The sequence below is a fragment of the Motacilla alba genome, chromosome 17, assembly GCF_015832195.1.
Source record: "Motacilla alba alba isolate MOTALB_02 chromosome 17, Motacilla_alba_V1.0_pri, whole genome shotgun sequence".
NCBI classification, from domain to species: Eukaryota; Metazoa; Chordata; class Aves; order Passeriformes; family Motacillidae; genus Motacilla; species Motacilla alba.
Genome location: NC_052032.1, coordinates 9,886,509 through 9,913,299, shown reverse-complemented (window position 1 = coordinate 9,913,299; position 26,791 = coordinate 9,886,509). Strand labels below are relative to the sequence as shown.

Sequence of the window (26,791 nt, the reverse complement as noted above, 5' to 3'; positions counted from 1 at the left end):
TCTGATGACTCATTGCATTTAGGTGGAGGATAATTGAATCAATTTAACATTTATGTATGTTCTTATGGAGAATTCTGTGTGTTTGGGTTCAAAAGCTGTTGACATCCCAATGTTGCTCTCTGCTAAGGTGTATCTTCAATTCCTGCCACTATCAGACAGCAGATAAACAGAAACACAAAGGGTAAACATCGTACCAATGCTGGAAATATATTGTATTTTAATTATTTTATTTGGGTCTAGTTTATTGCTACTAGTTTTAGTAAATCTTTAAAGCTCAGCTGCTTTCACAAAATACAGAATTTTCATGATGTTTCCCACAAACTTTTTTTTTTCTGTCCCAGTAGAAGTAATCTTTGTATGAGTGTTCTGAAATGGAAACAAGAGAGCTGTTGTCTCTTTAAAAAACTCACACTCTTTCTCTCTCTTGGGTAACACTAGAATCAATGAAAACACTATAAAATGTATTTTCCCTTGTTTTACCCGATAGCATTGAAGGTTAGGAAATGGATGCCTTTAGTTAGGTGAGTTAATTCTTTCTGTGTGTGTGACAGAAACGCATTGTTTTGGGGGTGCCTGTGCTCATTTTCTAATCAGCCTCAGTTAAAGCGCAGGGGCTCCGAGCAGCGACTGCAAAGAGCACCCACGGTCACGGCTCGGTCTCTTGTTAAATCAGTGTGTGTGCAATGTGTGTGCAAGAGCAGGGGAGCAGCCCGTGCTGGGACAGGCCACTGCGGCCCTGCAAAGAGCACCCTCGATCCCGGCTCGGTCTCTTGTTAAATCAGTGTGTGTGCAATGTGTGTGCAAGAGCAGGGGAGCAGCCCGTGCTGGGACAGGCCACTGCGGCCCTGCAGCAGCCCCGGGGGCTCGGCAGAGGAGCTCTGCAGGCCTGGCGCTGGGGGTGCCCCAGCGGGCACAGCCGGGCTTGGGCTGAGCCGGGTGGGGCAGTGTGGGATGGGACAGGCCCGAGGGCAGTGCCAGCCGGGCTCTCAGGCAGCACTCGGGGACACTGAGGGGTTTCCGTGGCCTCGGCAGGGGCTGTGGCACTGAGTGTGCAGGACCTGCGGGAGGCAGTTCCAGCGTGGCTCTGTGCTGTGGTGGCAGTGCCAGGCAATGCCCTCAGTCCCGAGCCTCCTGTCTCACAGGAAAAAGCCCGTGCATCCAAATCCCTCGTTCTCTGCATTCTACTGGCTAAGAGGGACAAACTCTTTAATTCCCCAGAGCTCTTGTGTAGCTGTTCTTTAAAAAACTGTCAATAAAAAAAAAAAAATTCTTCCTCAAATCTGCAGAGCCCTTTTTAGGAGAATAATGACAAGTCCATACACCCCTTCGTACCATAATCTCAATATTCAGGAAAAAGCAATACCATAATAAAATAAACAAAACTAATTTTCTTATAACCAGAACATCCTTTAAAATTATTACAGAATTCTCCTTACTAATTCCCATGTCCCGCACTCTCATTTTCTATATATTTTTTTCTATCTCAAGTACATTTAGGTGTCAATTAAATTTGAAATATCTACATTTGTCAGCATTTCATTTTTGGCCAGCGTGATGTGCTGCTGATTTGTCCATGCATCCTGACACATGAAAAAAGCTCCCGAGATGCAGATCTTCCTCATTAAAACGGAGCCCCCGCTCCGCGCCGCTGCCGGCGCCGTGGAGCGCGTCCCGTCCGCACGGCGCCGGGGCTGACACGGGATTTACCGAGCGCCTGGCAGCGCTGGCAGCCCCGGGGCACGGGCACGGGGCAGCGCCGGGGCTGACACGGGATTTACCGAGCGCCTGGCAGCGCTGCCAGCCCCGGGGGCGCAGTGGCCCCAGCTGCTTCCCCTGCATACCTGTTGAAGAAGGAAAGGGGAGAGAAAGCAGTGCGCTGGCGTTAACTGGGATCATGCGGACTGTGATTTACCACCACTGGCCGCAGCCACTGCCACCTGTTAGAGACTTTTCATTAATTAGCTCTGGCCTGACTGGGAGTCGACATTCACTGGCAGTGGCTGCTCGGGCCCCCTTGGGCTCTTGCTTGCAGCATCCAGCTTCTCTTTTCCTGCCCTAACCTTTAAGAACTGATTCTCAGTTAACTGAGGAAAGGAGCATATGCACCTTACTTGGCAAACTGCATTTCATACCAGTCCTTGGACAGCTTAGGTTTTATTCTGGAGTGAAGCAGTTTCAAATGTGAGGAATAGATACAAGTAGGAACTGATGCCCTGGAGTCAGCTCCTCTTGTGCATCAGACTAAATGTCTGTAAAGCAGAGAGGGAGATCTGATGTTTGTGAGAGCTCAGAGAGCCTGCGGAGCAGAGCTGTCTGAAGAACAGAGAGATGCCCAGCTCCGTAGGGAGCGTGGTGGGGAAAGGGGGTTTCTGTATTGTCCCCTGCACTGTGGGGTGGCTGCGGTCCCTTCCCTTGGGCACCCCACGGTGCCCTGCCCTCGGCACAGGGTTGTGTTCTGTGCCTGGGCAGCAGAGCTCAGCGTTCCCTGCCGAGCTCTCTGCTGTGCAGTCACGGGGTCAGGATGATCTGGGTCTCTGGAGCCCCTGGTTTCTGTCCTCAGGAGCTGTCACTGTGACTCGATAACTTCCTTTTCTCTTCCTGTTCCCCAGCCTCGTAAAGCCCATGCGACACTATACAGTCTTCCTCTCTGAGGACTCCTCTGATGATGAATTTCAGCAGGAAGAGGATCCTGTCTCTGGCTTCTCTGAAAACTTTTTCTTCTCTGCTCCTTTTGAATGGTCTATCCTTTGCTCTTTTGCTGTGTTCATGCCGGTTTCCCACAGTGGGGTTTGCATTGCTCAGGGCGCCTGCTTCTGTACTGGGATTTTGGAAATGCTCCTGGGGTCTCTGTACAGTGCTCGATGAATGACCAACATTTCTCCTGCTTGTTTGTCTTGATGTTGAGCAGCATGAGAAAGCATCCTCCTGCATGAAACACTGCAGCACCACACAGCTTATGGGCTTCCATCGACTCGAGCTCTGTGGGATGTCACCCTTCCATTTGTCCTTTGTTCCAACATGCTGCTTGTGCTCCTGTCCAAACCTTTCACCATTCATTCTTGTGTGATGTTCCTGTGCTTTTGGGTTGTCCTGTGGGCCTTGTTCCAATGCGGTACCAGCCTTTCCCAGTGTCACCTGTTTGATCCCAGCCTGTCTGGTCTGTCAGGTATCACATCCCTGCAGGTATCCTCTGAGGGCATTGAGTACAATCTGACAATTATACAAGAAACAGGAAGTTTGTTTGGTCTGTTTGCATCCAGCTTTTGGATTTGTAACTCGTACCTTCCCAAGGCTCTATAACTCTGTCTTGAAAGACTGTGTTGAGTCAACGACACAGCTCTGTGGATGAGCTGTGCCAGCACTGCTCATTGATGCTGTGGCTGGAGGTTCTGCCCCTGCCCACGGTGCCCATGGGAGGTGAGGGGGGGCCCTGTCAGCTGTGGGTTCAGCTGCACTAAATCCCTCTTGCTGCCTATTTGAATATCCCAATCCCAGCAGGCAGCTCTGAGCTGAGCCCTCACTGAATGTCAGCAGAGGATTTGTTATTTCCTAACCTCGCCTGCTTGAGGATTTCTGGAGGATGAAAGGTAGATAAATTGCATGGAGTCACACTCATTCCTTTAACAATGCAGCCACTGATATGACCAGAACCTGTAGGAAGAGAGGCCAGGGTAACGTGAGCTGCTGCTTCGGAATCCACGTGATGCCACACGCAGGCAGCTCAGGGCTGGGACATGGACGATGCCCAGTCCCAGCAGGGCAGCTGAAGCCTGGCAGCCCCAGCTGGGTCACACCAGGCTGGAGAAGGGGGCTGCCAGTGGGACGGAGGGTCTGCAGCTGCTAAAATCCATTGTGTGCTGCAGACTCAGGTTCAGAGGCTGACAGGGAAGAAATCTGACTGCAGGCAGGTGGGATGGGGAGGATCAGTAGGAAAAGGCCAGAAAATGTTCCCACCCTCCTGTTTGGGGTGGAGGAGACCATTTTGTTTTCAGATATCACCCAGAGTGATGTGAGGATGCCCTGAGGCCATGTGCTGTCACTGTCTGCCCTGTACCTGCAGTGCCCCTCTCCTGCTGCAGGCTCAGTGCCTGCTCTGTGTGTGCTGGGGAGGGAAGCAGGCTGGGCTCTGTGAATTTGCATGATATAGATGTATTATGATAAAATATGGAAAGGGGAGAAGGGTTCTTCCATAGGATGTGTTTTTGCAGGTCTCACAAATATTTTCTTTTAATTGAAAGCTTGTTTAAATGCCACAGTACAACTGGCTGCCAGTCAAATGCCAATCCCCACAGCCATGTGTGGCACTTGTTGTTGTTAATTGGATGCACATCGTGCTGCTGTTCTCTGTGCACACACCAAAATGCAAATGTGCTGGTTCCATTTTTTGCTGAGGTATGTGCAAGAGAAGCATCCTGCTAACTCAGCCTTGGCTGGTAATGTAAAGGAGGTGTCTCCATAATGGATTGTGGTGTTTCTTGATAAGATGACACCATTGAAATCATTGGAACCTGCACAGTGTTCCCAATTATTGAAGAAAAACACTGAGTTATGTTGTGTGCTGAGTTAGCTCGAAACCCGAGGATGCCAGAGCCTGCGAACACGGGGTGCAGAGGCCGTGTCCAGCCCGAGGGGAGCCCAGACAGTCAGCATGGGGAGCTGGTATCCCACTGTCCCTGGTCTGAGAGCTCCCTCCTCAGCCTGGCTGTGCCTGCATGACCACAGCTTCCCCCTGAGCACCTCACACTCAGCTCTTGTCCTTCCGAGCACCCTCGGGTGCCAGGTCCCCTTCTGCATGACCCCCTGCCTCAGGCACTGCTCACAGCCTGCTCTGCACGGGGAGCTCTCTGAGCTATATTTGCCACGGGGGAGCTCTTTGTAACTCATCCAGCTCCTTAGGAAATCGTGTCCCAAAGAAAGGATCAGAAATTCGGTAATTTGCAGCGTGCTTTTTGGTTCTGTGCCAGGCCTCAGCCGTACCGGGCGCTGAAGGAGTCGGACAGTGCCGATGGGGAGGACGTGGGCAGCCCGGAGAAAGCCCGAGAGCCGCTGCCCCCGAGCCCCCTGCTCTCCAGCAAGGCCTCAGAAGTCAACCTCCTGGAAGACATCTTCCCCAGCTTGGAAGTAGAAGCCCAGCCCCAGCCCCTCAGCCAGGCCAAGAGCCTGGAGGACCTGCGGACGCCCAAGGAGGAGGCAGAGCAGCGCTGCTCCTTTGAATACCAGGTCGGGGGCTTCCTGTGCCCTGGGGGTGGCGCAGACCTCATTCTGAGGATCTTTTTCGTATTATTGGGTAGATCCTAATAATAATAGTCATCATCGTCATCATTATCATCTGTTTTCCAGGGATTTGCTTATGTGGTTCAGAATTAATTTCTGATTTAAGAAACTGCTTGAATGGGACTCACTGATAAGTAACTGTTTCCTCTGAAACTGTTTCCTCCTTTGCTTCTGAAGGAGGGGATATTTGCCCTGTTCCTCAGAATCTGTTTGTCCAGTGGCCACCACACAGAGTTATCTTTGAAGTTGATGGTCGGCAGTGAGAATGAATAGTTGGTAATTTTCAGGTCCCCTCCAAACTTTTTTTCTTTTAATCTGGCTGTTTTGGTCTAAGCATCATTTGAACAATCCCCCTCTGAAGAAACTGGATTGTTTGTGAAGGAACATTGCTCAGAAGGTGTTAAACTAAAGCAGACTCCAAGATCTTCATCTGACATTAAAGAAGCAAATGTCATTTCTACTTTATGATAATACTGATTTTAGTGTTACATTCAGGTATTTCATTTGTCAGCTTATTCCGTGCAGCAATTAAGGCATCTCAGCTTCTGTGCCTTGGACACAGGTGTGTGCTCCTTACTGGGCTGTGACAGATGCACAACATGTCCCAGCTGAACAGCCCAGTAGTGGCAGATCTGGAATTGGAGCTGCAGAGTCCTGGCTGCTTCCTGTCTGTCCTTCCTGGCCACACGCTGTTGTCCCTCTGCACTGCTGGCAGCCTGGGGACTGATCCTCTTCCCTCACAGCAGCCTGAACTCACTGCGTGCTCTGTGAGGACATCAGTTAATGTTTGTTCTGCTCTCTTGCAGAGAATGGATCTTGGTGTGTCTGAGAGGAGCAGGATTATGCCGAGCATGAAGCTGTCCCACCCTTACAACAAGCTGTGGAGTATGGGCCATGATGACATGGCTATTCCCACCAAATATTCCCAAAGCTCACCCGAAAGACCCTCGGCTGCCCTGGGTAACGTGCCCCCCATCGCCAGGAGACCCCAGAGCAGAGACAGTGGTCTGGCTCCTGCAGAAAAGGATGAATCCAATCCTGCCCTTCAAGGGAACATTACCATTCCTAGGCCACAGGGAAGAAAGACTCCAGAACTGGGGATCGTGCCACCACCACCAGCACCCAGGGCTTCCAAGCACCAGGCTCCAGCTGGGTCAGCGGAAATCCTCGCCCCTCACGGGCGCAGCCACTTGGTTTCAGATCTTATCCCAGAGCCCTTTGGGGGCTCCGAGGGGCAGCAGCCTGCGAGTTGCTCCTCCGGCCCGTCGCAGCTGCTGCGCGCCGCTGCTGGCAGCGCTGAGGTGCTGCAGCCCGTGCGGGTGAAGGCGGAAGGCGCCGGGAACGACAGCGAGCTCCTGCTGAGCCTGCTGGACCCGCTGAGAACCACGGCCTGGCCGGCCAGGGCCCCGCAGGGCTCGGCCCCCGCGCCCGCCTTCGGCGCCCTGCCCAGCGACTTCGTGCCTCCCGCAGCCGCGCCGTTTGCCCGGCCCCTTGGCTATGCTGCCCCAGCTCCGCCGCCTTTTCTGCAGCCCTCCCCCAATCCCTTCACCCAGACGCTGCCGGGAGCCCTCCCGGTGTCCCTGGTCAGACCCCCGAGGGGCTCCTTCGCCCCCTCCTTAGGTCACGCGTACAGCTCCAGCTTCATAACCCCCGCTGCCGGCTTCTACCCGCCACAGAGACCTCCGCCCCCCATGGCCACGCTGTCCATGCCAAACCTGTTCAGCCAGGCTCCAGCTGTGCCCGCGGCTGGCTCCTTGCTCCTGCAGAGCCACAGCCCTTCTCCCAGCAGCTCCCTCCAGCCAGCCTGTCTGGGTGGTCCCTCCAAGCCCCGAACGTTACAGGTGGGCCAGCCCAGCACAAAGGTAGATCCCAAACAAGCCCTGGCTCTTCTGGCCAGTGAGCCCCCTCTGGTCCCTGCCAGGCCAGCCAAGGGCTTGGAGTCAGTGTTGCTGTCCTCAAAATCTGAGGAGACAAAAGATCCATTTGAAGATCTGTTAAAAAAGACCAAGCAGGATGTGTCACCCACACCAGGTAAGGTGGAGCAGCTCAGAAAGCGATGGGAAACCTTTGAATGACGTGCCCCATGGCCTTGGTGTCCTTTTGGAAGTGACAGAGGGATTTTTTGGTTTTTTTGAGCCAGCATAAAACCAAGCATTTCTTTTAAGGAAGGCTGAGCCAGGACCGCTGCAGGACCATCGCTGAGCTGCAACTCACCACGAGAGCTCTTTGCCCACAGGTCAGAGTCCCCCAGTCCCTGACACTGCTCTCACTCCCCGCCACTGAACCCTGGGATCCCTGCACTGACCAAAGCGTGAGGGGAGGTGGTTTGGGTTGGGCTGGATTTCCACACGCGGCTTTTCAGGCGGCGCTGCTGATGCACAAGTTCCTCCCTCCCTGTATTTTCAGTCCTTGGCACACCTGGAGCTTGACACGGCCCACTCTGTTGGGGCTCATTCCTGCCTCTGGGAACGGGCGTCAGTTTTTCTGGCATTACACAGACACGCAACGTTCTGTTCCCACGTGCCAAGTGCAGCAAACCAGCCCACAAGTCACTGAACTGATCTGTTTGTTTCTGTTTGTGCTCGTTGAACCCCAGCCACTCCTGGAGCTGTGCTGTCAGATGGACTCTGGTGGCACTTTTGACTCCCCCCTCCCCGAACACCAACAGCCAGGGCAGAGTTGTCACAGGCCTGGAAACCACAGCACAGAGCAGCTGCTCAGGGATTGGTCCTGCATCTCTGTTGGGAAACTGGAAACACCAGCAATTGTTTTCATTTTTTTGACTTTGTTTTTGTTAAATACATCAGAAAATAGAGGCCATAAAGAGTATCCTAGTTCTTATATATGTGTATCTTAATATTATCTATCAATATTATAAATTGCAGTATATGAATGGAATGTAACACTATCTTACTTGATTATTACAAAGAAGAGAAGAAATGCGGGGTATCGAGGTTCCTGGCTGTGGAGTGCAGGTGAAGGCGGCGGTGCTGAGGGCTGAGGGCTGAGGGCTGAGGGCTGAGGGCAGGCGTGTCCAGGACCTGGGCTCTGTGCCCCCCGGAGCCTCGCGCTGGCCCCGCCTGGCCCGCGAGGCAGCGAGCGCAGGGGAGCTCAGCTGGCTGTTCTGAGCCCCCTCCGTGTTCTCCAGATATTGCATCCCCAGCAACGCTGCTGTCTCTCATCATTTCTGTTTCACTTCAGTGGTGCTTTTTTGGTTTGTTTCGTATCTGGGTGTAAAACCTGTCACTCTCGCAGAGGGAATCCCATCACCACGGAGCCTTTGATAAAGGAAATCATCTCGGACACGTGGGGAAATTCTTGTAAAGCTTTATCTGATTTCCAATGTATCTATTTTATTCATGTTATCTTGGAAGTTTTCTTACTCTGGGGAATGGGAATGGCTGTCTCCGTGTTCGAGTCTGGGCAGTACAAAAGAAAGATAAAATCTGAAATGCTGCCGGTTTTGGGAAGACCACAGTATTCCAGGAATCTTCTGTTTCTGTACAGTGCTGTTCCTCTGACAAGCCATTCACTTGGATTTGTATTTTCTTTTTGTGTTGAAAGACAGATGGGTTTAGTATTGAATAGTAAAATATTTAAAGTCTAAGATACCAGTTCCATTTTATTTGGATAAAGGCTAGAGTTCAGAATAAGAACGTTGTATCTAATTCAGTCTGGCATGTCAGAGCTCCTCTGCTATGAGCTGGATGATAAAACTTTCTGGATGATGGTGGATGTGGAGGGGCGCTGGACAATGCTGCCTGTGCCAAGCAGGGCTCCACAGGCCCTGTTTAAACTCAGAAATGTCACACGGTGCTCACACACTGAGGAGCATCACAGAGGCTTTGAAGCACTCAGGAAATTCTGTCCCACTGCAGTTTGTTTCCATCTCTGGTTACTTTGCTCATATTATGGATCATTTGCTAAGTCAGTTTTGGGGCACTGAAGAGTTCTAACACCCATTTATTCACCCTGCACTTTATTTAGCACCTCTGAGACCCAGGAGGACAAGGGATTTGTGACTTTCTTCATTTCTGGAGCAGGGTTTGCAAGCGGGAGACTTTTTTAGGGGTTTCTTGTAACATAGGAATTGAACTATCCCTAGGACAGCATTTAGGGATTTTTTGTCTCATTTAAACTCAGGAATGCCTAACATGATTCATTCTTGATAGTGCCAGGTATAAACAGTTTGCTTATCTGAACCAGTTCTGTTTCAGCCCGAGAAGGAATTGGGAGGTTTTTATTAATCCAGTATAAAAAATGTTCCTGGTCTCACTCATCAGTGACTTTATACCTGACTCTAACGTGTTCCTGTACTTGCCCAGGGTTTGGTATCACTTTGCTTATTTACAGCTGCTTCCTGCCGTAAGAAAGAAGTTTATTTTAAAAACAAACAAGACAAACCTCTTTGACGCTGCTGCTGCATCTGCTGCTGCACAAGAGGTGGAAGCAGCTCTGTATCTCGCTCACTCTGGGTGGAGGCTTCCAGCTCGGGGCACACAGAGCCCCTCTCCTGCATTCCGTCAGGGGTTAACGGAGAAATGCGGCTCAGAGGGGTGAGCAGAGAGCAGAGGCTTCCCAGCTCCCTGCCTTGGTGCTCAGGGCTCCGGGCTGTGACAATCATCACCAAACGAATCCTTTAACCCTGAGGAGCCACCAGAGTTTGCAGCGGTGCAGGGGGTGTGGCACAGACCATGCTCGGCCATCCACGCAGCTTTGGGGAAAAACAGTCACAGGTCAACAACCAGGTCTGGTTTTAACCAAATTTTATTGTAAATTTCTTTTGAAGGACATTCTAATTATTTACAAATTATAAAATTTACAATTAAAAAAGAAATCAGGATCATAATCATTAACTACAGCAAGTCCAGTTTTGTGAAAAAATATATTCAAAAATTAAATATCAAAAGAAAGTTAAGTTCATTATTGAAAAAACAAAACCACCTTCCATAAATTATTTTGCAGAAATGCTCAAGACACTGACAGGGTATTTTAACACCTTTGCTGATACTGGCTTCGGGTGCTTGGAGCACAGCCCTGAGGAGCTGCTGCCGGGGGCTCCAGGGCTTTGGACCTTGCAGGGAGGGCAGAGCTCGGGGAGCTCTGGGAGCACGGCCGGGTGTTCAGCACCCCTTGGGCTGCAGGAACTGGGGCTCTTCTCCATCCTGCTGCTGCCTCATTTCTGCACAGGGTAAATGCCAAATGTGGAGCGGAGCAAAAAAATCAGAGGCAGGACCTGCCCTGGGGTGCCAGAGGCAGAGACTCCTGAGCCCCCTGAGTTTACTGCACCCCCGGGCTGCAGGAAAGCACAGCAGCCTTTGCCTGGCAGCACAGGGCCCCAGGGCTGTGCCCACCCCTGCTCCTGCCAGGAGCCCCCACTGTCCTGGCACAGCTCTGCTGCCCTGGAGTTCCTGTGCACAAAGGCACAGGAGAACCCCCCTGACCTGCTCCAAAGCCCCGCTGCCACAGGGGGACCAGGCAGTGCCACTGGCTCTGTTCCCAAAGTGTGCTGGACCTCCCGAAAGAGCAGCTGGAAAATGCCCAGAGCAAACCAGTGACAGGAGCAGAGCCAGCAGAGCCACTGCTGATGACCAGGAAAGCAGCCACAGGCTCCCCCCTGCAGCCAGGGCATCTCTGTCACTGCCAGCTCCAGCTGCCTCCCACACAGCTGGGATCACACCCACTGCTAGAGGGAAAGTGATCTTACTGACAAAATATTGTCTGTCTCCCACTCCTGGTTCTCCCTAGTTTCTAAAATTTTCGTTTTTCTGTCAGCAGCTGCCTGTTGCAGAGGCCTGTTCCACACAGACACAGCTGTTCTTAAATGAACACGTGAGCAGTAGTTCCATGCCCCTCCCTTTGCTTGGAATTACAGAAACATTTACAGCTACAGTAGAAAAAAAATCCAAAAGGAGAGCAGAATAAACAGCATTTTCTTGTGGCAATGAGCTACAGCAGGCAGGTTCCCACCCTGATTTTTAATAGTATTTTGGACATTAAAAAGCAGACTCTTCTAAAATATTCCTTATTGATAGTTGTTGTGATGATCATCCTGAAACACTAATGACTGTAGAGCTTACCTGGCCTGCTGTGCTGCATTTCTTCCACAGCCTCTGCCACGTTAGCTAAAGAAGAACCAGCACATTCAACAGCTCGAACAGCAACACAGGAGAAGCAAAGCCACAAACTCAAACCCCTTTTCAGTGCAGTGGAAAGCAGATGCTGTGTCACTCACACCAACCCTCGTTTGGGTTAAAAGACTGGTTAACTGAATTCCACTCTCCTGTACCAGCAAGCCCAAACCTGTCAGGCCAGAGAGGTCACTTCTAGAACTCTTCTTTCTCCCCTCCTCACCCCAGCAGGTACCATCAGATGCTCAGCCCCTGGCTCTCACAGGGTCAGGTCCACGGTCCAAGCTGCTCGGGAGTGGTGGAGCCGGATCAAACAACATGAAAACGTCCTCGTTTCACAAAGGTTAAACTGTAACTGGCACCTCGGGATCAGAAAGGCACTTCAAATATTCCTGTGGTTTGGTCTAGCCTCAGGGAAAGCTCCAGCAGCCACGTCCAGCACAGCCCAGTGGGACTTACTGTCATGCCAGCTCTGGAAGGGCAGCAGCAGCTCTAGGAAGGATTTCCCAGCACTCACTCACCTGGCTTAGCCTGGAGAGGAGTCACAGGCTTGTGTCTTTTTGAAAAAACCTTACTATTCACATTATTTCAGAGTACAGTGGTTTAATTCCCATTCACTGGACCTGCCCCAGGGTGGTTTTTCTGCTGCCTGCAGGAGCGGGGGCCCAGCCCTGCTCTGGCTGTGACACAGCCCCTCTTCTGTCTGCTTCCGTGTCCCCGCCGTGCCACAGCCGCTGCTCCCTCCCCTGGCCCTCAGCCGTGGGGTTTTTGCCGCTTTCACCGCCAGAGCGCTTTGCCAGAATGCTTTGAGGGATGAGCAGCAGCGAGCAGCCCGTGGGGCAGTGCCAGGGGGCAGTGCCAGCGGGCAGTGCCAGCGGGCAGTGCCTGAGGCCGTGCAGAGCTGTCCCCCCGGCCCGCTGCCCGGGCAGCTCGGTGCGTGACCCCGGGCTCAGATCAGCCGCTCGGTCGGGGGCATCTTGATCACGTTCCACATTTCCACTCGCGCCCCGTCCTTCTCCTGCCGGCTCGGGCTGTAGGTTCCCTGAGTCGCTCTCCTCCTCTTCATGGCAACCGCCGTGGCTACAGCCAGAGCGAGGAGCAGGGCAGCCCCCGCAGCCCCGACTGCTCCCACCACGGAGGAGTGGCTGAGGTGCGCCCACACTCGCTGCTGTGGTAGAACAGGGAGTTACTCAGAGCTTCCACCAGGACGCAGCTGCATTCACACCCCTCAGCCCCCAGTGCCTCCCTCGGCTGCGCCGTGCTGACAGCGGAGCAGGGCAGGAGCTCCCCTTTCCCCTGTCCCACGGAGCCCAGGGAATGCACAGGAGGCTGGTGACCCTTGTCCTGCTCCCCTCTCCCCTCCACGCACCCCCAAAGTCCAGCATCTGGCAGCTCCAGCGCTGGCCCAAACCCGCGGAGCCTGCCTGTCCCTTCCCTGCATGGTACCCTTGGGAATGTCTAACAGCACCGTGGCATTCGGACATGATTTGTGCAAGGACTTTGATCATTCCTGACCATTCCCTGGAACACAGGGCTGTCACAGGGAGGTTACAGTTGCTGTTGCTGTTGAAGACTGAAAACCTCACACACCTGAGCTGAGAGTTTGAATGTTTTTCAGCTGTTGACAAAACCAGAGCAGAATACACAAACCGGCCACGACCTTGCTGGCTCGAGCGGGACTCAGGGAGCTGAACCTGCACAGGTGCCTCGGGCCACCCTGCCTTGGAAGGCAGATTTACTGTGCCTCTCCTGCCTGGGAGGGGACAGGAGCCAGAGCCCTTCAGCTGCTGCAGAGATGAGCAGTGGCCAGCCCGGGCAGGGCAGGAGGGAGGGCAGAGGCTCCCTTGGAGCCACTGGAGTGCAGCAGTGCGGCCCGGCTGGGGCGGCGCTCCGGCCCCGCTGCCCGCGCGCGACGTCCGTTGTTCGTGGCCGGCCCTTGGGGGAACTGGGATGGGGTGGATCTGCTGCTGCCAGGGCTGGAAGAGCCGCGGGTCCAGGCAGACCTTGCAGGCGCAGGTCCCGGGCACGGCAGGGCCTAGATTAGGCGCTCTTCGGGTGGCACCTTTAGGACACTGTCCATCTCCAGCCGAGCTCCTGCCACCTCCTGCTGGCTCGGGCTGTAGGTCCCCTCGGACTGGCGCCTCTTCCTTGCCGTGAGAACCATGAATATGAGACCAATACTGAGGAGCAGCACAGAGCCACACGCTACAGGGACAGCTACTTCAATTAGTGGGGAGGGGAAGAGAGCACCTGGAGTCCCTTTCTGTAAAAGAAATTAATGGAGAAACAATGAAACCCCAGTGGTTACAATAACTGCAGTAACTGACCAAAGGGGTCAGATGAGACGGAAAAAGGTTTTTAGAAAAGCAAAAACCAGCACTTTTTCCCAGCAAGACAGCCCCTTAAGATGTAAATGCCAGTTTACTCAGCATCTACAGTGGGAGCCTTTAAGGTGCCTTCTTATCAATATCAGACTAAAACACACAGGTGGCACTGGCAAAGCTGTGAGCAGTCTTGCAAAACAAAAACAAAAACCAAAAAACCACACAACAACAACAAGAAAACCCCAAAAACTTTAAAGTTAGTGCAGAGTAATGTGAATTTTCAGTAAGCCCAAAAAATTTCCCCAAGCAGGGGAATGATACTAAAAAGAAGTTCAATGATGCCTTAATGCCTGAAATGGCAAAGCAGAGAATTGATTAAGCTGTTAAGCTGTGAAACAGAATTGCAGAACTTGCAGCATGAAGGGGAAGATGTTGAAGAGGTCAGGACGTGGATGGAAGATGGAGATAATAAAAAGCCCAAGTACTGAGGAGAGAAATGAAAATTCCCTAGATTCTGGTGGAATCAAGGATGGCATGGAAGACAACAACATAACTAAAACAACTGGAATTTTTGTCATGAAACAAAGTTTTAAAATCACAGTAAGCTTAAAAATAAGATATTTCCTATTGCTAACAATGGTATCGGCCACCTTACAGCTAAAACCAAAATAATTCAAGCTGGATTATTTACAGGTCTTTGATGCCATTCAGTCTGTGCTCATGTCAGAGCAAAGGAACATTCCCAGGGGATCTGGAAGCCCTCCTGCCCTTTTCAAATGCCTGAAGTCCAGTGGATTCCCCGAGCCTGTCCAAAGCCGGGTTAGTTCAGACCATGCGGGTTAGTCCTGCACCGCCAGGGCCCAGCAGGGCCCCCGAGCTGCTGCGGTGGGAGCAGAGAGCAAAGGGAGCTCAGCTGAGCTCCAGCTGTCCCTGGTGGCACCGAGCACCATCCCCAGCCCCTCCCTGCCCCAGCAGGGGCCTGGCTGCGCAGGAGGGAAAGGAAAGAGTGAAGAGAAAAAAGGGGAGGGTGATGAAAATGAATACAAGGAATCCACAGAAATGTCCTGGGACAGAGGAGATAGAGATGCCTGAAGGAGTCTGTGCATGCAAACTGGAAATGTCAGGGTGACCTTGGCACGTGCATTAGAGCCCTGGGTAACAGCAACAGCAGCAAACCCCGCCTGGCACAGAGCCCTTTCCATGCAGGATGGGTTAGTACATTCCCAGGTTACCCAAAAAGCTGCCTGTCCATGCAACAGCTTCACAGAGAAAGCGGGGTGTGGATCCATCTTCCCCAGGAAGGATCCCAGCCCCACCCCGAACACTTGGATCGTGCACACGGGAGGGCTCAGCTGGGCCAGGGCAGCAGCAGCTCAGGGACAGGACTCAGCTCTTTCACACAGACCCGAACCCCTCTTGGCCTGACTTTATCCAACTTCCCTTCTCCCAACATCCGTTTCTACTCAGATGGTCTTTGGAGAGGGAAGGTGTTTAGTAACTCTTATCCAAGATAAAACACCAAATGAAATTCCACTCTCCAGGAACCTGGGTCAATTGCAGGAGCTGGATTTCTGTCAAAGAGTTGTGAAATCTATGGAGATGTGCAGAGACAGCCCCAAAGCCATATGGCAGCACATGCGGATACTGAGGAGCATTTACTGCAGTTGTTTATGTGCTGGAGACCAATAAGCAGCAGCACTGCAGAGAAAAGAAACCATTCAGGATTGCCCAGCTGTGTTTAGGAGCACAGGAGCAGGAAGAGCCCCGGCAGGGCCGCGCGGTGCTTACGTTGATGTCGCAGCGCTCGCCGGTGTAGCTGGCGCTGCACACGCACTCGTATCTGTTCTCGGAGTCCTGGCACGTGCCCCCGTTCTGGCACGGGTTCGGCTCACACTCGTTGATGTTGATTTGACAGCTGGAAAGGAAGAGAGTGTTAGAATTGTCATATATGTTCTTGTGCCATAGAACACAAGATCATCCGGTCTAAAAAAGCCTCTTTTGTTTGAAAAGCGCCCACTGCAGCTTCTCCAGGTGCTTTCTCTGGAGCCAAACAACTTGAAATTCTCCCCTGTTCACACCAACCCTCCTGCTGTGGTTTCCATGGGACTGAGGCCAGCACAGGTCTCCAGCACAGCCTACTATGCTTGAAAAGCTTGGAAGCGGTTCCCACTGCACAAACTGGTGTTGGCAGCTGAAGCCTCCCTGTGCTCCAAGCAACAGCTCGTGTTCCCATTAGGAGCAGCTGTTCCACTGGCACAAGGACGTGGAGGAGGTGAAGCAGTGGCCCTGCTCTCAGCTCAGCACTGGATCCCCAGGCAGCACTTACTTCCTCCCAGTGAAGCCAGGCCTGCAGGAGCAGTTGGCTCCCCAGCTCTCGGTGATGCACCTGCCACCGTTCAGGCAGGTGAAGTTCTTGCCACACTGCTGAGGGGGGAACGGCCACCTGGGGAGAGCAAGGGACAGCCTTTAGAGCACTCAGGTTTCGGGGAAGGGCAGAGCGTTCTGGGGCTCAGGGGGAATAGGGCTGGCAAGGGTCATAAACACAATGCTTGGTATTTCTAGGAAGGAGTTTGACATACATGAAAAAGGGAATAGTCTCAGAAATCATCTCTAACATCAGAGTATTCCTTGGATCATGCCCTGGGAACACACAGGAGCTCTATCAGTACTCAGACTGGCCTGCTCTTGCTAATGAAAATATAGGCAGGGACAGGACACTGCTGGAGCAGTACAGCCAGGCCTCAGGAAGGATAATGCCAGTACCAGGTAACTGTCTGTCCCAGCATGCAGCAGGAACAACAGGAAGATCATCCTGGATAGATCACATAACTGAAATGCAGCCATGTCAGTATTTAACTCCGTGTTCCATTTGAACTGGCACAAGATGTTTTGTTTTAAATCAGCACAGGAATATGGCACAGGGGAATCAAGTCACAGAGAAGATGGACATCTAGGGGAGTGCTAGAGGGAAATGACAACAGGCCAGAGTATGTGCCCTTCAAACGGCTCTGAAAGGTAGCACGGGGATAACCCACATCAAAAGAAAGGATCCTTATCCTGTACGAGGCTGAACCCCTGTCACTGAGGGTTTGGACCTGGACAGCACCTTCCAAGTCACAGCAGAATTTAGGTTCTTCACCTACAAGATGCTTGCAATGAAAAATTTTCCCCAAGTGTCCCAAAGTAAAAGTCCAGTTTATCTGGAGGCCCCTCTGCCCCCTGTATGAAGGCAGCCCCAGCACTTACTCGCAGCGAGGTCCGGAGTACTGCGGGGGGCACTTGCAGGAGTATCCGTAAACGCCGTCCACGCAGGTGGCTCCGTTCAGGCACTGGTGCCGCACGCAGTCGTCCACGTTGATGTCGCACCTCTTCCCGATGAAGCCCCGGAAGCACTCGCACTGGAAGTCTGCCACGGCGTCCACGCAGTCCCCGTGGACGCAGGGGCTGGGCTGGCAGTCGTCGATGTTGGCCTCGCAGCGCTGCCCCGCCCAGCCCGCGCCGCAGCCGCAGCGGAAGGAGTTGAACAGGTCCTCGCAGGTGCCGGCGTTGAGGCAGGGGCTGGAGGCGCACACGTCGGCCCCGGAGCAGCCCAGCTGGACGCCGCCCGGGCCGGCCCGCTGGAACTGCTCGGCCTGCGGGTACGGCCGGTGCGGCGGGAAGGGCAGGAAGAGCCCCCCGATCTGCACCCGGCCCAGGCAGCCGGTGAAATTCTCGGCCACGACGACAGACGCGTTGTTCTTGAGGAAGTCCAAGCTGCCGGCGCTTCCCTGCAGAGTCACGTTCACCGAGCCGTCCAGGCGCAGCAGCCACCGGGAAGAGAGCGCGGCCGGCTCCTCCATGGACACGGAGACGCTGTGCCAGGCCCCGTCCGTGACGGGCTGCGGGCTCACGAAGCTCACACCCTCGATGCTGTTCCCGCTCCTGATGTCAACAAGCAGGGAGGAATTCTTAATGGCTACCTGGAGGGAATCCACCTCTTCCACAGCCCGAAGCAAAACAGCATCTTCGTCTCTGGTTCTGAAGTCCATGAGGAGGCTGCTCAGAGTTCTGGTCACCGATGTGTTGGTGGTAAATTCTATGGCGGCATGACTGTTAAATGTTGCGTTAGCCAGACCTATAAATAAAGGGGCAGAGCACGAGGGATTTCAAAGACAGTTGGTGTCCTGTTCGAGCCAGACCGATGGCACACCCCTGGCAGGTTCTCTCCCTAAGAACCCCTAAGCTTAGTGTGAGCAGGATTACAGGCGAGCTGCTGGCAGCCTTAAAGCTCTTCCTGTTTACAACTGCACCTCCTGTAATAACATCCAGCTCTTAGGCAGCAATTTTTACTCCTCAGCTGTGCTCTGTCACACCCAGGCCGAGCCCACAGAGCCCACGCTGCCTGCAGCCCTGTGCCTGGGCACCACTCCGTGTCCTCCTCGCAGCGAGTGTTTGTCTTGTTCTCAACAGCACAAACTGGCAACATTGATTACAGACAGGAACGGGGGGATTGACCAACACACGAGCAGGAGAACAGAACTTACACACATATCCTGCCACAACGTCTATGCAGGTGGTGGCTTCAGGACATGGCTCACTTTCACACCAGACTTTCTCTTCACAAAATTTCCCAGTGAAATTTGCTGGACAGCTGCAATGGAAATCATTCCAAGTGACAATGCATCTGCCACCATTCTGACATGGCTCAGACTGAAAAACAAAACAGGGGAATTTAGGGGCAGAGTAATTCATCTTGAGGTCTAAGAGACTTTGGTAGAATTGTGAAGATGAGCACAAGCAGCATTTGAATCAAGAGAGGAGGGAAGTGGAACAATGGCTCAAGAGCAGTGAGGGAAGCACAAGGGTCTCTGTACAAGGAATTCCTGAGCCCCTGCTCTCCCCTGTGCGCAGCACTGACCAACAGGAACTCCAGCAATTTGGCAAAGAACAAGGCACAAAAGCACAGGTGAGGAATGGATGAAACAAACTGTGACTTCTTGGGAGCATCACAAAGTTCTGCCACCAGAAGGACACCCCTAACACCACAGGTGTGACAACACTTCAGGGCACCATAAGCAAGAAGGGCAAGATGAGGGGGTACGGCCTCCCCAGCACCAGGTGTGGCACAGAGGAGAGGCAGGCTCTGATCCAAGGGCACATGGAGACAGCTCCTCCAGCTCTGTTGTTAAAATGGCAGATTCCTGGGGAAGAGGTTGTTGTGCAACTGGAACAGGATGAAGGGAGGGGCTGGCAAGACTGCAGGTTAGGGAGGGGAGTCTGGACTCAGCAAAGTGGAGATGGGCAGCACAAGTTCTAAACCCACAAAAACTACAGGGGAACTTGAGAAAACTGTGTTTAAATCATACATAGCATATTGAGTGAGGTAGAAGCACAGAGAACCACGTGTTCTTCAATACATCAGAAACCTCCTCTCTGGATATCAGCAACAGTCAGACTTTTGTGTAATAGCAGAACAACAGTGAACACACAGGCAAACACGACACAGCACATACCTGGCAGGTGTCATCAGAGATGCAGCCATTCACGAGGTTTCCAGTTTCAGTCCTATTGAGTTCCTGTGGCAAACTGTCATTCTCCACCTGGAAAAACTGTATCTGCTGGCTGTTGAGTTGGATGTCCTGCAAACAGCCCTTGAAATAGCCCCCCCAGAGCTCAGCACTGTCGGGGTTCGGGTGTCCCCCAATGAACACTTCAGAGCCAGCTCCCAGGGCTCGTGCTGGCAGCTGCCCCAGCTCCACGAACGTGTCTGACTGCAGAGCGCCAACAGAGCCCCCCTGGAAAGACAGGGCTATCAAATGTCTTCTCCCATCAACCACATTCCCTGGAAAGGTCACGGTGTCCGCAGGTGACATCTCTATGCTCAGCTGGCCATCCCTCAGGTACAGGGTGAGGCAGGGGCCTGTCCCGTTGCAGACCTGCAGTAACAAACCATCGGGCTTCCGGCTCCGCAGGAAAAAGGAGAGGTTGAAGTCTGCCCCGAGGCTCTCAGAAAGGGTGAAAGAGGCAAAGCTGGTGGAATTCTCCAGGCCAAATGTTGCTGCTGGGCGCTCTGGAAGAGAAAAGAAACAAACTTCAGCTCAGAGATAAAGGGAATGCAGCTGGCACGAGGATGCAGCTCCTTAGGAATGGGGCAAAGGTCTCTTCTCAATGTTTTCCACGTGTGCCAGGGTAATGATGCTCCTCCCCACAGGTCTGTGGCACTAAGAAGTAGGTGAATGTGTCCTTGCTTCCTCTGGAGGACACAAATTCAAGTATCCAAGTAGCATGAGAGTGAAATACAGGTCTAGCAGAGCCCTTGCCCATCCAGCAGATTTACTCAAGGACTTTCGAGATACAGAGTTGCTTTTAAAATTTGTAAATTTGGTAACAGCAGTACATGTCATATTTAGGGCTCAGAAGAGTTGAAAAAAACCCCGATACTAATACAAGACTTACAGGAGCAAAAAATGGAAATAGATATGATTTTAACTCAAAATTGTCAAACAGCTTCCTTCAACAAAGCAATATATTCCTATTCATCCTCAACTCAAAAGTTCAAGATCAATTTTTCACAATAAAACAACTTCCCTGCTCCCTTGCATTCACACAGATCTGTTAATGGGTGATGTCAGAGCCTCTGGCTCTGCCAGGAATAACCTGCACCACAAAACCAACAGTCATTCCTGCAGGAGCAAACAACAGGAGAAGGACCAATGAGAACTTGATTCACAGAGGCTTTTGCTTTATTTTTCCCCCTGGTCAAATAGAAAGTCCCGTTAACATCCAAGCTTCTCCAGTACCTGTGGAGCTGGCAGGTGTCAATCCCATGGCACTTACCATATGAGCAAGCTGGGCCTCCATAGGGCCTGGCACAGTCACACCTGAAGGTGGCCCAAAGGTCCACACAGAGCCCTCCATGGAAGCAGGGCTGGGAGAGGCACCACTCGGTGCGGTCACAGCCCGGCCTCGCCGGGGACGACTCCCCCAGCGGCAGATCCGCCGGCAGCACGGCCTCAGCGTCCACCTGCAAGTCCTCCAGGCAGCCCACAAAGCCTTGCTGGCTCCGTGTGTTGTTGGCCATTGGATCCTCAGCACCTCCAATGTACAGATTCAGGAAGGCTTGCGGGATCTCAGCAGAGCCCGCTGGGACGGGAGAGCTCTGCAGGCAGACCCCGGCCTCACAAGAGCCGTGCCAGAGCTTCAGCTGCACTGTGCTGTGCACAGCAACTTCCACTTTGTGCCACTGGCCATCGTCCACTCTCAGCCCCTTCAGGAGCAGCGGGTACCCAACGTCCTCCCTCTTCAGCTCTGCATGCAGGATGCCATCCAAGAGCTCCAGGAACAAGTACTCGGCTTCACGGCCTCGGTAAAAAAGGACAGCGCTGGGCAAAGTGGTTCGGAAGCGCAGGGACACGCTGGCTCCTCCTGCGCCCCCGCCGCTCTCACTGTTCTGGGGCAGCTCAATGAGGAGATACCCTCTGGAAGCAAAGGAAAACGTTGTTGGTGTCGAGCATGTGGCATCATAGAAACCAGGCTGGCACTGGCACAGGTGGCCGTGGCTCTCAGCGTGGTAGGTCGGGATGCACAAGGCCTCGTTTTGGCAGTCGTGCGTCTGGCACCCAGTGAGCTGGACAGAGCAGTTCTTCCCTCCCCACGTGATGCCATCCTGGCCAGGGGCACAGTGGCAGGAATAGTCAGCAATGCCATCCTCACAGACAGCTCCATTCTTGCAGGGACCCTCCTCACACTCATTGATGTTAACAGCACACTCCACACCTGCGGAAGAGATTTAGAGATGGGATCTCACCGTGGGACTGGGACGCCTCCCAGAGCCTCCAGGCACAGCCCCCCCAGTTCTCTCCAGGGAGCGGCTGCCAGCGAGCAGCCCCACGCTCACTCAGAGGGTCCTGCTCATGATGCAAGAGCAAGAAAACCAAACTTCTGTGTCCTCCCAGGTGCTATTTATAGAGCTTTGGCCTGTCAGCCCAGAACCGCTGTCCTGGCCCAAGCTCAAACCCCACAGGCAGTCAACGTGCGGAAGGTACAGAAGGACCAAAACAGCACAGACAAGGAATTTATGCTTTTTTCTTAGTAGATGTGGTATGTTGAAAGGCTGGGTAGGTCTACAGATCTGACTGGAGCACGTTCCAGGCACCAGTGCTGCAGACAGCAGTAAAATGGGAAGTTACTGGAAAGCCTCCGTTAAAAAAATCCAATTCCAAGACGACCCACCAGTTGTAAAACTCACAAAACCCAATTCATCACCAAACAACAAACACAACATGCTCCGCAGGCACTCTGCCATGCTGGCACTAAGCTGATTTCAGTTCTGCCCAGTCCTGCAGAAATGAACTGGGTGAGGTCCTGCGCTGCCGTTCTGTCTCCTGGCAGCACATGGATCCCAAAGGGGCTCAAGTAAATTACCAAATCTGGCTAATGAAAATCTGCTGTCATTTTCCTGAGCATCCAGACTGACAGAAGAGCCCTGAACCAGTTCACTTTATCTAGCCTATAACATCGGTTTTCACTAATCTTCAGAGACAGTCCCACAGATAAAGCAAGCATGGATTATCCCAATCTAATAGCATTACACCCGATCCAGCCAGCAAGCACAACCAGGGCAGCAGGAAGAAAAAGAAGGAATTCGCACACAAAGGAGGGGAATCAAAACACAAAGGACATTTGTAAAGAAAAGCCACTAGACAGAATGTGCATGTCAAAGAGATTAGAGAGCTGCCTGGAGCAGAGAGATGAGGGGAGATGGGGCACTAGGAGCACTGGAGCTGGACTTGATGTGTGATTAAAAATAAAAACTTAGCAAAGATGCAGGTTCTTGAATATTTGCAGTGCTGGTTTGTCCCCTGAGCTCTGCAGAGATGAGCACCAGCTTCCAGCTCCAAACTGCCAGACTGTGCCAGTGTAGGGACAGAGCTCTGGGAAGCACTGAAAGAGAAATGCAAGGCTCGAGTTCTGCGCTTTCCAGATGTGCCAGAGCTGTTCTGTAAGCAGCAGTACCTTCAGCACAGCCCTCTGCCTCTTACTGTTGGGCTTGCTCAGCAAAGGAACAGCAGGGACAGAATTAAGATTGCAGCACAGAGCCATGAATAAATATAGAATAATCAGAGTACAAGGGGCATCACTGGGCCTAGAGAATGCCAGTTTGGGAGAAGACAGGGTGGGCTTTCGCGGAGGGCTCTCCACGCTGCAGGAGGCAAGTGTGCAGTCAGATTTAAGGGGAGAGGCTGTTGAATAAGGAAAGAGGTTTGGTGCAGTCCCAAACCCTAGAGATGCTGCTGTTTCAGATTAGAGTTGCTGATATTTACCAAGACAATGAGGGGAAGATAACATTGGTTTGGATAACAAAAGGAGGGATGCCGTGAATTTTTGCATTTCTGAGAAGGCTGGGAGGCAGGAGAGGCCCATTTTCCCATTCCACATTCCCAGCCTGAGCGGGTCTCAGCTCTCTCAGGCAGCAGGAGCACCTGCCTGGGCTGTTCCTGCCCCCTGCCCCCAGTGCCTCACACCAGGTGGGATGTGGGTCCCCAGGGTGGGTGCACAGCCCCAGCCTGGGGCTGATTAAACACCAGGCCTTCCCAAGGGATGCAGCTGGTTTGATTTCTTAGATTATTTGTTTGAAATGGGTGAAAAGTAGATTGCACAAGAGTTCTAAAAATCTGGCTAATGACAATTTTTTTCCTGGAAGACTTACTAAGCAGTTATCTGGAGCTACATCACTGCAGTTTCCAAAAGTACAGATCATTTCCTGGATATCAGTTATTCCAATCTTCTCCACACATGGACAGTTGTGTCTTTGCAGACCCACTGGGAAGTGGATATTAAGAAGTTGTTCAACACTAATTGTTTTTTCTAAGAGCAGCATAGGCATCTCTTTTCAGGTTTATTAAAAAAAATAAATTCGGGGACGTGACTCTGTTCAACAAAAACAAGTAACAAAACCAAGTCATTCTCCTTGTAAACAAGTAGTACTCTCCTCTGCTCACTCTAGATTTCCTAGCTGAAATGTTTACTTTTATTCGAGCCATCAATAGTAAAAGGAACCAATCTGATTCATTACACCATTAGGAGGCTTTCAAACGTTTAATGAGTTCCTTATCTAGGTAAAGACTAACAATAGCAAAGCAGTGGAACTTGTTATCTGAAAATCACACAAGTGGTATCTAAAAGGCTGCTATCTGGAGTCAAGGATTTCAAACATTCCCTTAATTCAGCAGTGTCTGAGGTAACAGTCCCAAGCCACCAACCCCCAGGGACTGGCTCAGAAACACTCAGAAGTGGCTCAGTTTTCACAGCCTCCCCAGAATATTCAAATTTTCAAATACAAATCCTTCCCCACGTTCAGAGTGTTACTGCTGTGGTGGGAACAGTCCTGTTTGGATGCAAGTGTGATTAAATCCACACAGCTCACCACTGCCTGAATGGAGGGAGTGATTTACTGGCTGCTATTAATAAGCAAAGATTCATTGTATACAGTGTAAGAATCATATACTGCAACAGATACATAAAATGTTAAAAGAATAAGCACAAATGAAGTGAAATATTCTAATTTGGCTGTCAGATATCAAAAAACCTTGAAGGACAAGGTCTATTCCTTGAAACACGGGAGTTCAGCAGGGCTGCCCGGCCAGCACCGCCTTGCCCTCTCCTCAAGGCAGCTGAATTCCTAACGACCTTTCCCTGCTGCATCCTAATTAGCGATTGTATTATGATTATCAAAAGGAAAAAGGAGGGGAGGGAGAGGGGGTAGGCAGAGAATTAGCCGCAACAAACGGACCCCGACACAATGATATTTGCACAATTACTGCCATTTCCATGGCAACCCCGGCTCTGCCGCTCTCCCACCGCGCTGCTGCTCGGGGCGAGGGAGCGGGAGGAGCTGGGAAGCACTGACCACCGGAGGGCTTGTCCTGAGCTGCAGCCACAACACCTACTTCTCAATCAGGCAGCTTTCAGTCAATAAAGGAAAAATGAAAACCGCAAAAACCTCAGTAAAAAGCAGAACTAACGTTTCCCAGAAGTAGCCGGGAAGCACCAGTGAGTCTGCAGAGCTCACCTGGGCACAGCCCCGGTGCCTCGAACAGCCGGCTCTGACAGCGCAAGGCAGAACCGCGGCACGGTGACTGGAGCTGCCAGCCGGACCCGTGCAACAAGGAAATTCCTCGCCCTAAAGTTTCCAAAACAAAACTTTATGTCTCTTCGAAATAAAAACATTCTTCCTTTCTAATCAATTCTGGTTCCTCCTCGTGCCTCCAGCCACCGCTCATCACACACAGCCCCCTGCCCCGGGCAGGCACGCACACAGGCAGGACACGCTGCAAGCACTGCACACATCTCATTACCTGCTAGCAGAAAAATTCCCTTCAGGATCACGCCAATCAGCACAGATTTCATGGCCGACTCCTTGCGGACATTGGTGACAGTAAAGGGAAAAAAAATGGGGGTGAAGGGGGGGAGGGATGACAAAAAAGGCTGGGCCGACAGGGCAGCGTGTGCAGGCGCTCGCCGGTGCCAGTGCCACGAGAAGGGATTGGAGAGAGAGAGCCGGGGAGCAGAGCCCTGCCCTGCGCCAGGTCTAATCCCGGCCGCTCTGACCCTCCCAGCTGGCCCCTGTCCTGCTGACACCAGGAATGTGTGCTCCAGCACACTCCCGCTCGTGCCCGCCGGTGCCCGCAGCCTCAGCTCAGCAGGGCAAAGCCAGGAGACCACCTCCTGCCCTCGCTGCGGCCCAGGTGAACCTGCCAAAGTCTGTGAACGAGGCCAGAATGTTCTTTTCATAGGCTCAGCCAAAAAGCTGCATTTCCACCATTGTGCAATATCCAAACCATAGGAACAAGGGGAGTTGCAAATGCAGAGTGAACCCGGGCCCTGCTGCACATTCACTAGTGAGGGAATCAAGCAGTTTTCCTTCTCCCTGTTCCCTGTTCCAGTGATCTGTGAGCACAGACATTTCCACTCTGCTGTATTCATTAAGAAAAGTCCCAGGTTTTAATGCCATGGTCTGTTTCCCTGAAGTCAAACTGGATGGAAAGAAATTCCCTGCATTATGCTGAATGTATGGGTTCAGACACGGCAGTGCACAATCAGAACTCTCTCTTTCCTCATTAGCCACCTTACTAAATTAGCTGTTGCAGTCTCCTTTTTCCTCTATGGTTCTGGGGTTTGTTTTTATTTTGTTTTTTAATATAGCTACTTTCATATTACAAAATTTATGGAGGCAGAGTTGTATTTTTGTGTTGTAAGGACCCAGAGAAGTTTCTTGTTTCTGTGAAGAAATGTTTCTGAGAGCCTTTCCCCAAACTTGGAGTTTCTGTTTGTATCAATGTCAGGTCCAAGCAAACAAAACCTCCCACATGTCAGTCTGGAATCTCCATTAGCAGTATCACTAAGATATTTAATAAAACATTCCAACAACTCCCCTAGCCATTTCACTTTTGTAATTTTACTCAATCCAAACATGCCAGCCACTTTTACAGATACTTGAAGTGGGAGGGATATGGTGAGTGTTGGTTTGGAGTCAAAACTTCTCAGATAGCCGCAGACCTATCCCAGCACAGCTTTGGAACATTATCTCTGTTAGCTACTCTGACCCTTCTGTTATTGTTCAGGAGAAAACAAACAGGCAGTTGTGCACATTCAGCCACTACTGCAACAATAAAGTGTAACAACTGTGAAGACTGCAGAACATCCAATGGCTTCAAAAAGACGCCTGTTTTGGTTTATGCACCCACACATTTATCTCCACATACACACACAGAGTCTACCTGGACACTACTGCCTGGAAATCCATCACACCCCAATGCACCCAGCACAGATTCTGCTCTCACCTGGCACCAGGCACAAGCAGGCTCTGGACTGCAGCACTCACAGCCTTCTGATCAGATGACAGGGAAGTCAAAAGGTCCGATTAACGTGGAGCTGTGATCCAGCAGGCAGAAGAAACGTGGAGCGGAAGGGAAGGGGGGAGCCTCACCAAGTGCTGCCTAGCTCCCTTAGCTATATTTACCAAAAGGGATTTGGTTGAAGGTGGAACAGGCCTCTAATCTCTTTACTATCTTAACCTTTTAG

The 26,791-nt window shown here is 52.0% G+C and overlaps 2 protein-coding genes across 18 annotated transcripts in view; one reads left to right on the top strand and one right to left on the bottom strand.

Moving 5' to 3' along the window:
- The window catches only part of DENND1A (DENN domain containing 1A), a 152,091-nt gene extending 143,210 nt beyond the window's left edge, over positions 1 to 8,881 (top strand). For 3 of the 7 annotated variants that reach the window (XM_038156104.1, XM_038156102.1, XM_038156105.1), the window contains 3 exons: positions 2,610 to 2,738; positions 4,965 to 5,220; positions 6,081 to 8,881. In XM_038156104.1, coding sequence (XP_038012032.1) covers positions 2,610 to 2,738; positions 4,965 to 5,220; positions 6,081 to 7,349 — 1,654 coding nt within the window. In that variant the 3' untranslated portion in view covers positions 7,350 to 8,881. The remainder of the gene's footprint in view (positions 1 to 2,609; positions 2,739 to 4,964; positions 5,221 to 6,080) is intronic. The other 4 variants (XM_038156106.1, XM_038156107.1, XM_038156108.1 and 1 more) reach the window with 2 other exon arrangements.
- A 1,142-nt stretch (positions 8,882 to 10,023) lies between these two features.
- The window catches only part of CRB2 (crumbs cell polarity complex component 2), a 57,798-nt gene continuing 41,030 nt past the window's right edge, over positions 10,024 to 26,791 (bottom strand). For 8 of the 11 annotated variants that reach the window (XM_038156096.1, XM_038156100.1, XM_038156095.1 and 5 more), the window contains 7 exons: positions 20,546 to 21,484; positions 19,222 to 19,778; positions 18,253 to 18,418; positions 16,976 to 17,843; positions 16,056 to 16,172; positions 15,518 to 15,644; positions 12,433 to 13,668 (listed from right to left, as the gene is read on the bottom strand). In XM_038156096.1, coding sequence (XP_038012024.1) covers positions 13,441 to 13,668; positions 15,518 to 15,644; positions 16,056 to 16,172; positions 16,976 to 17,843; positions 18,253 to 18,418; positions 19,222 to 19,778; positions 20,546 to 21,484 — 3,002 coding nt within the window. In that variant the 3' untranslated portion in view covers positions 12,433 to 13,440. Of the gene's footprint in view, positions 13,669 to 15,517; positions 15,645 to 16,055; positions 16,173 to 16,975; positions 17,844 to 18,252; positions 18,419 to 19,221; positions 19,779 to 20,545; positions 21,485 to 25,065; positions 26,511 to 26,791 lie in introns of those variants that run through there. The other 3 variants (XM_038156101.1, XM_038156092.1, XM_038156093.1) reach the window with 3 other exon arrangements.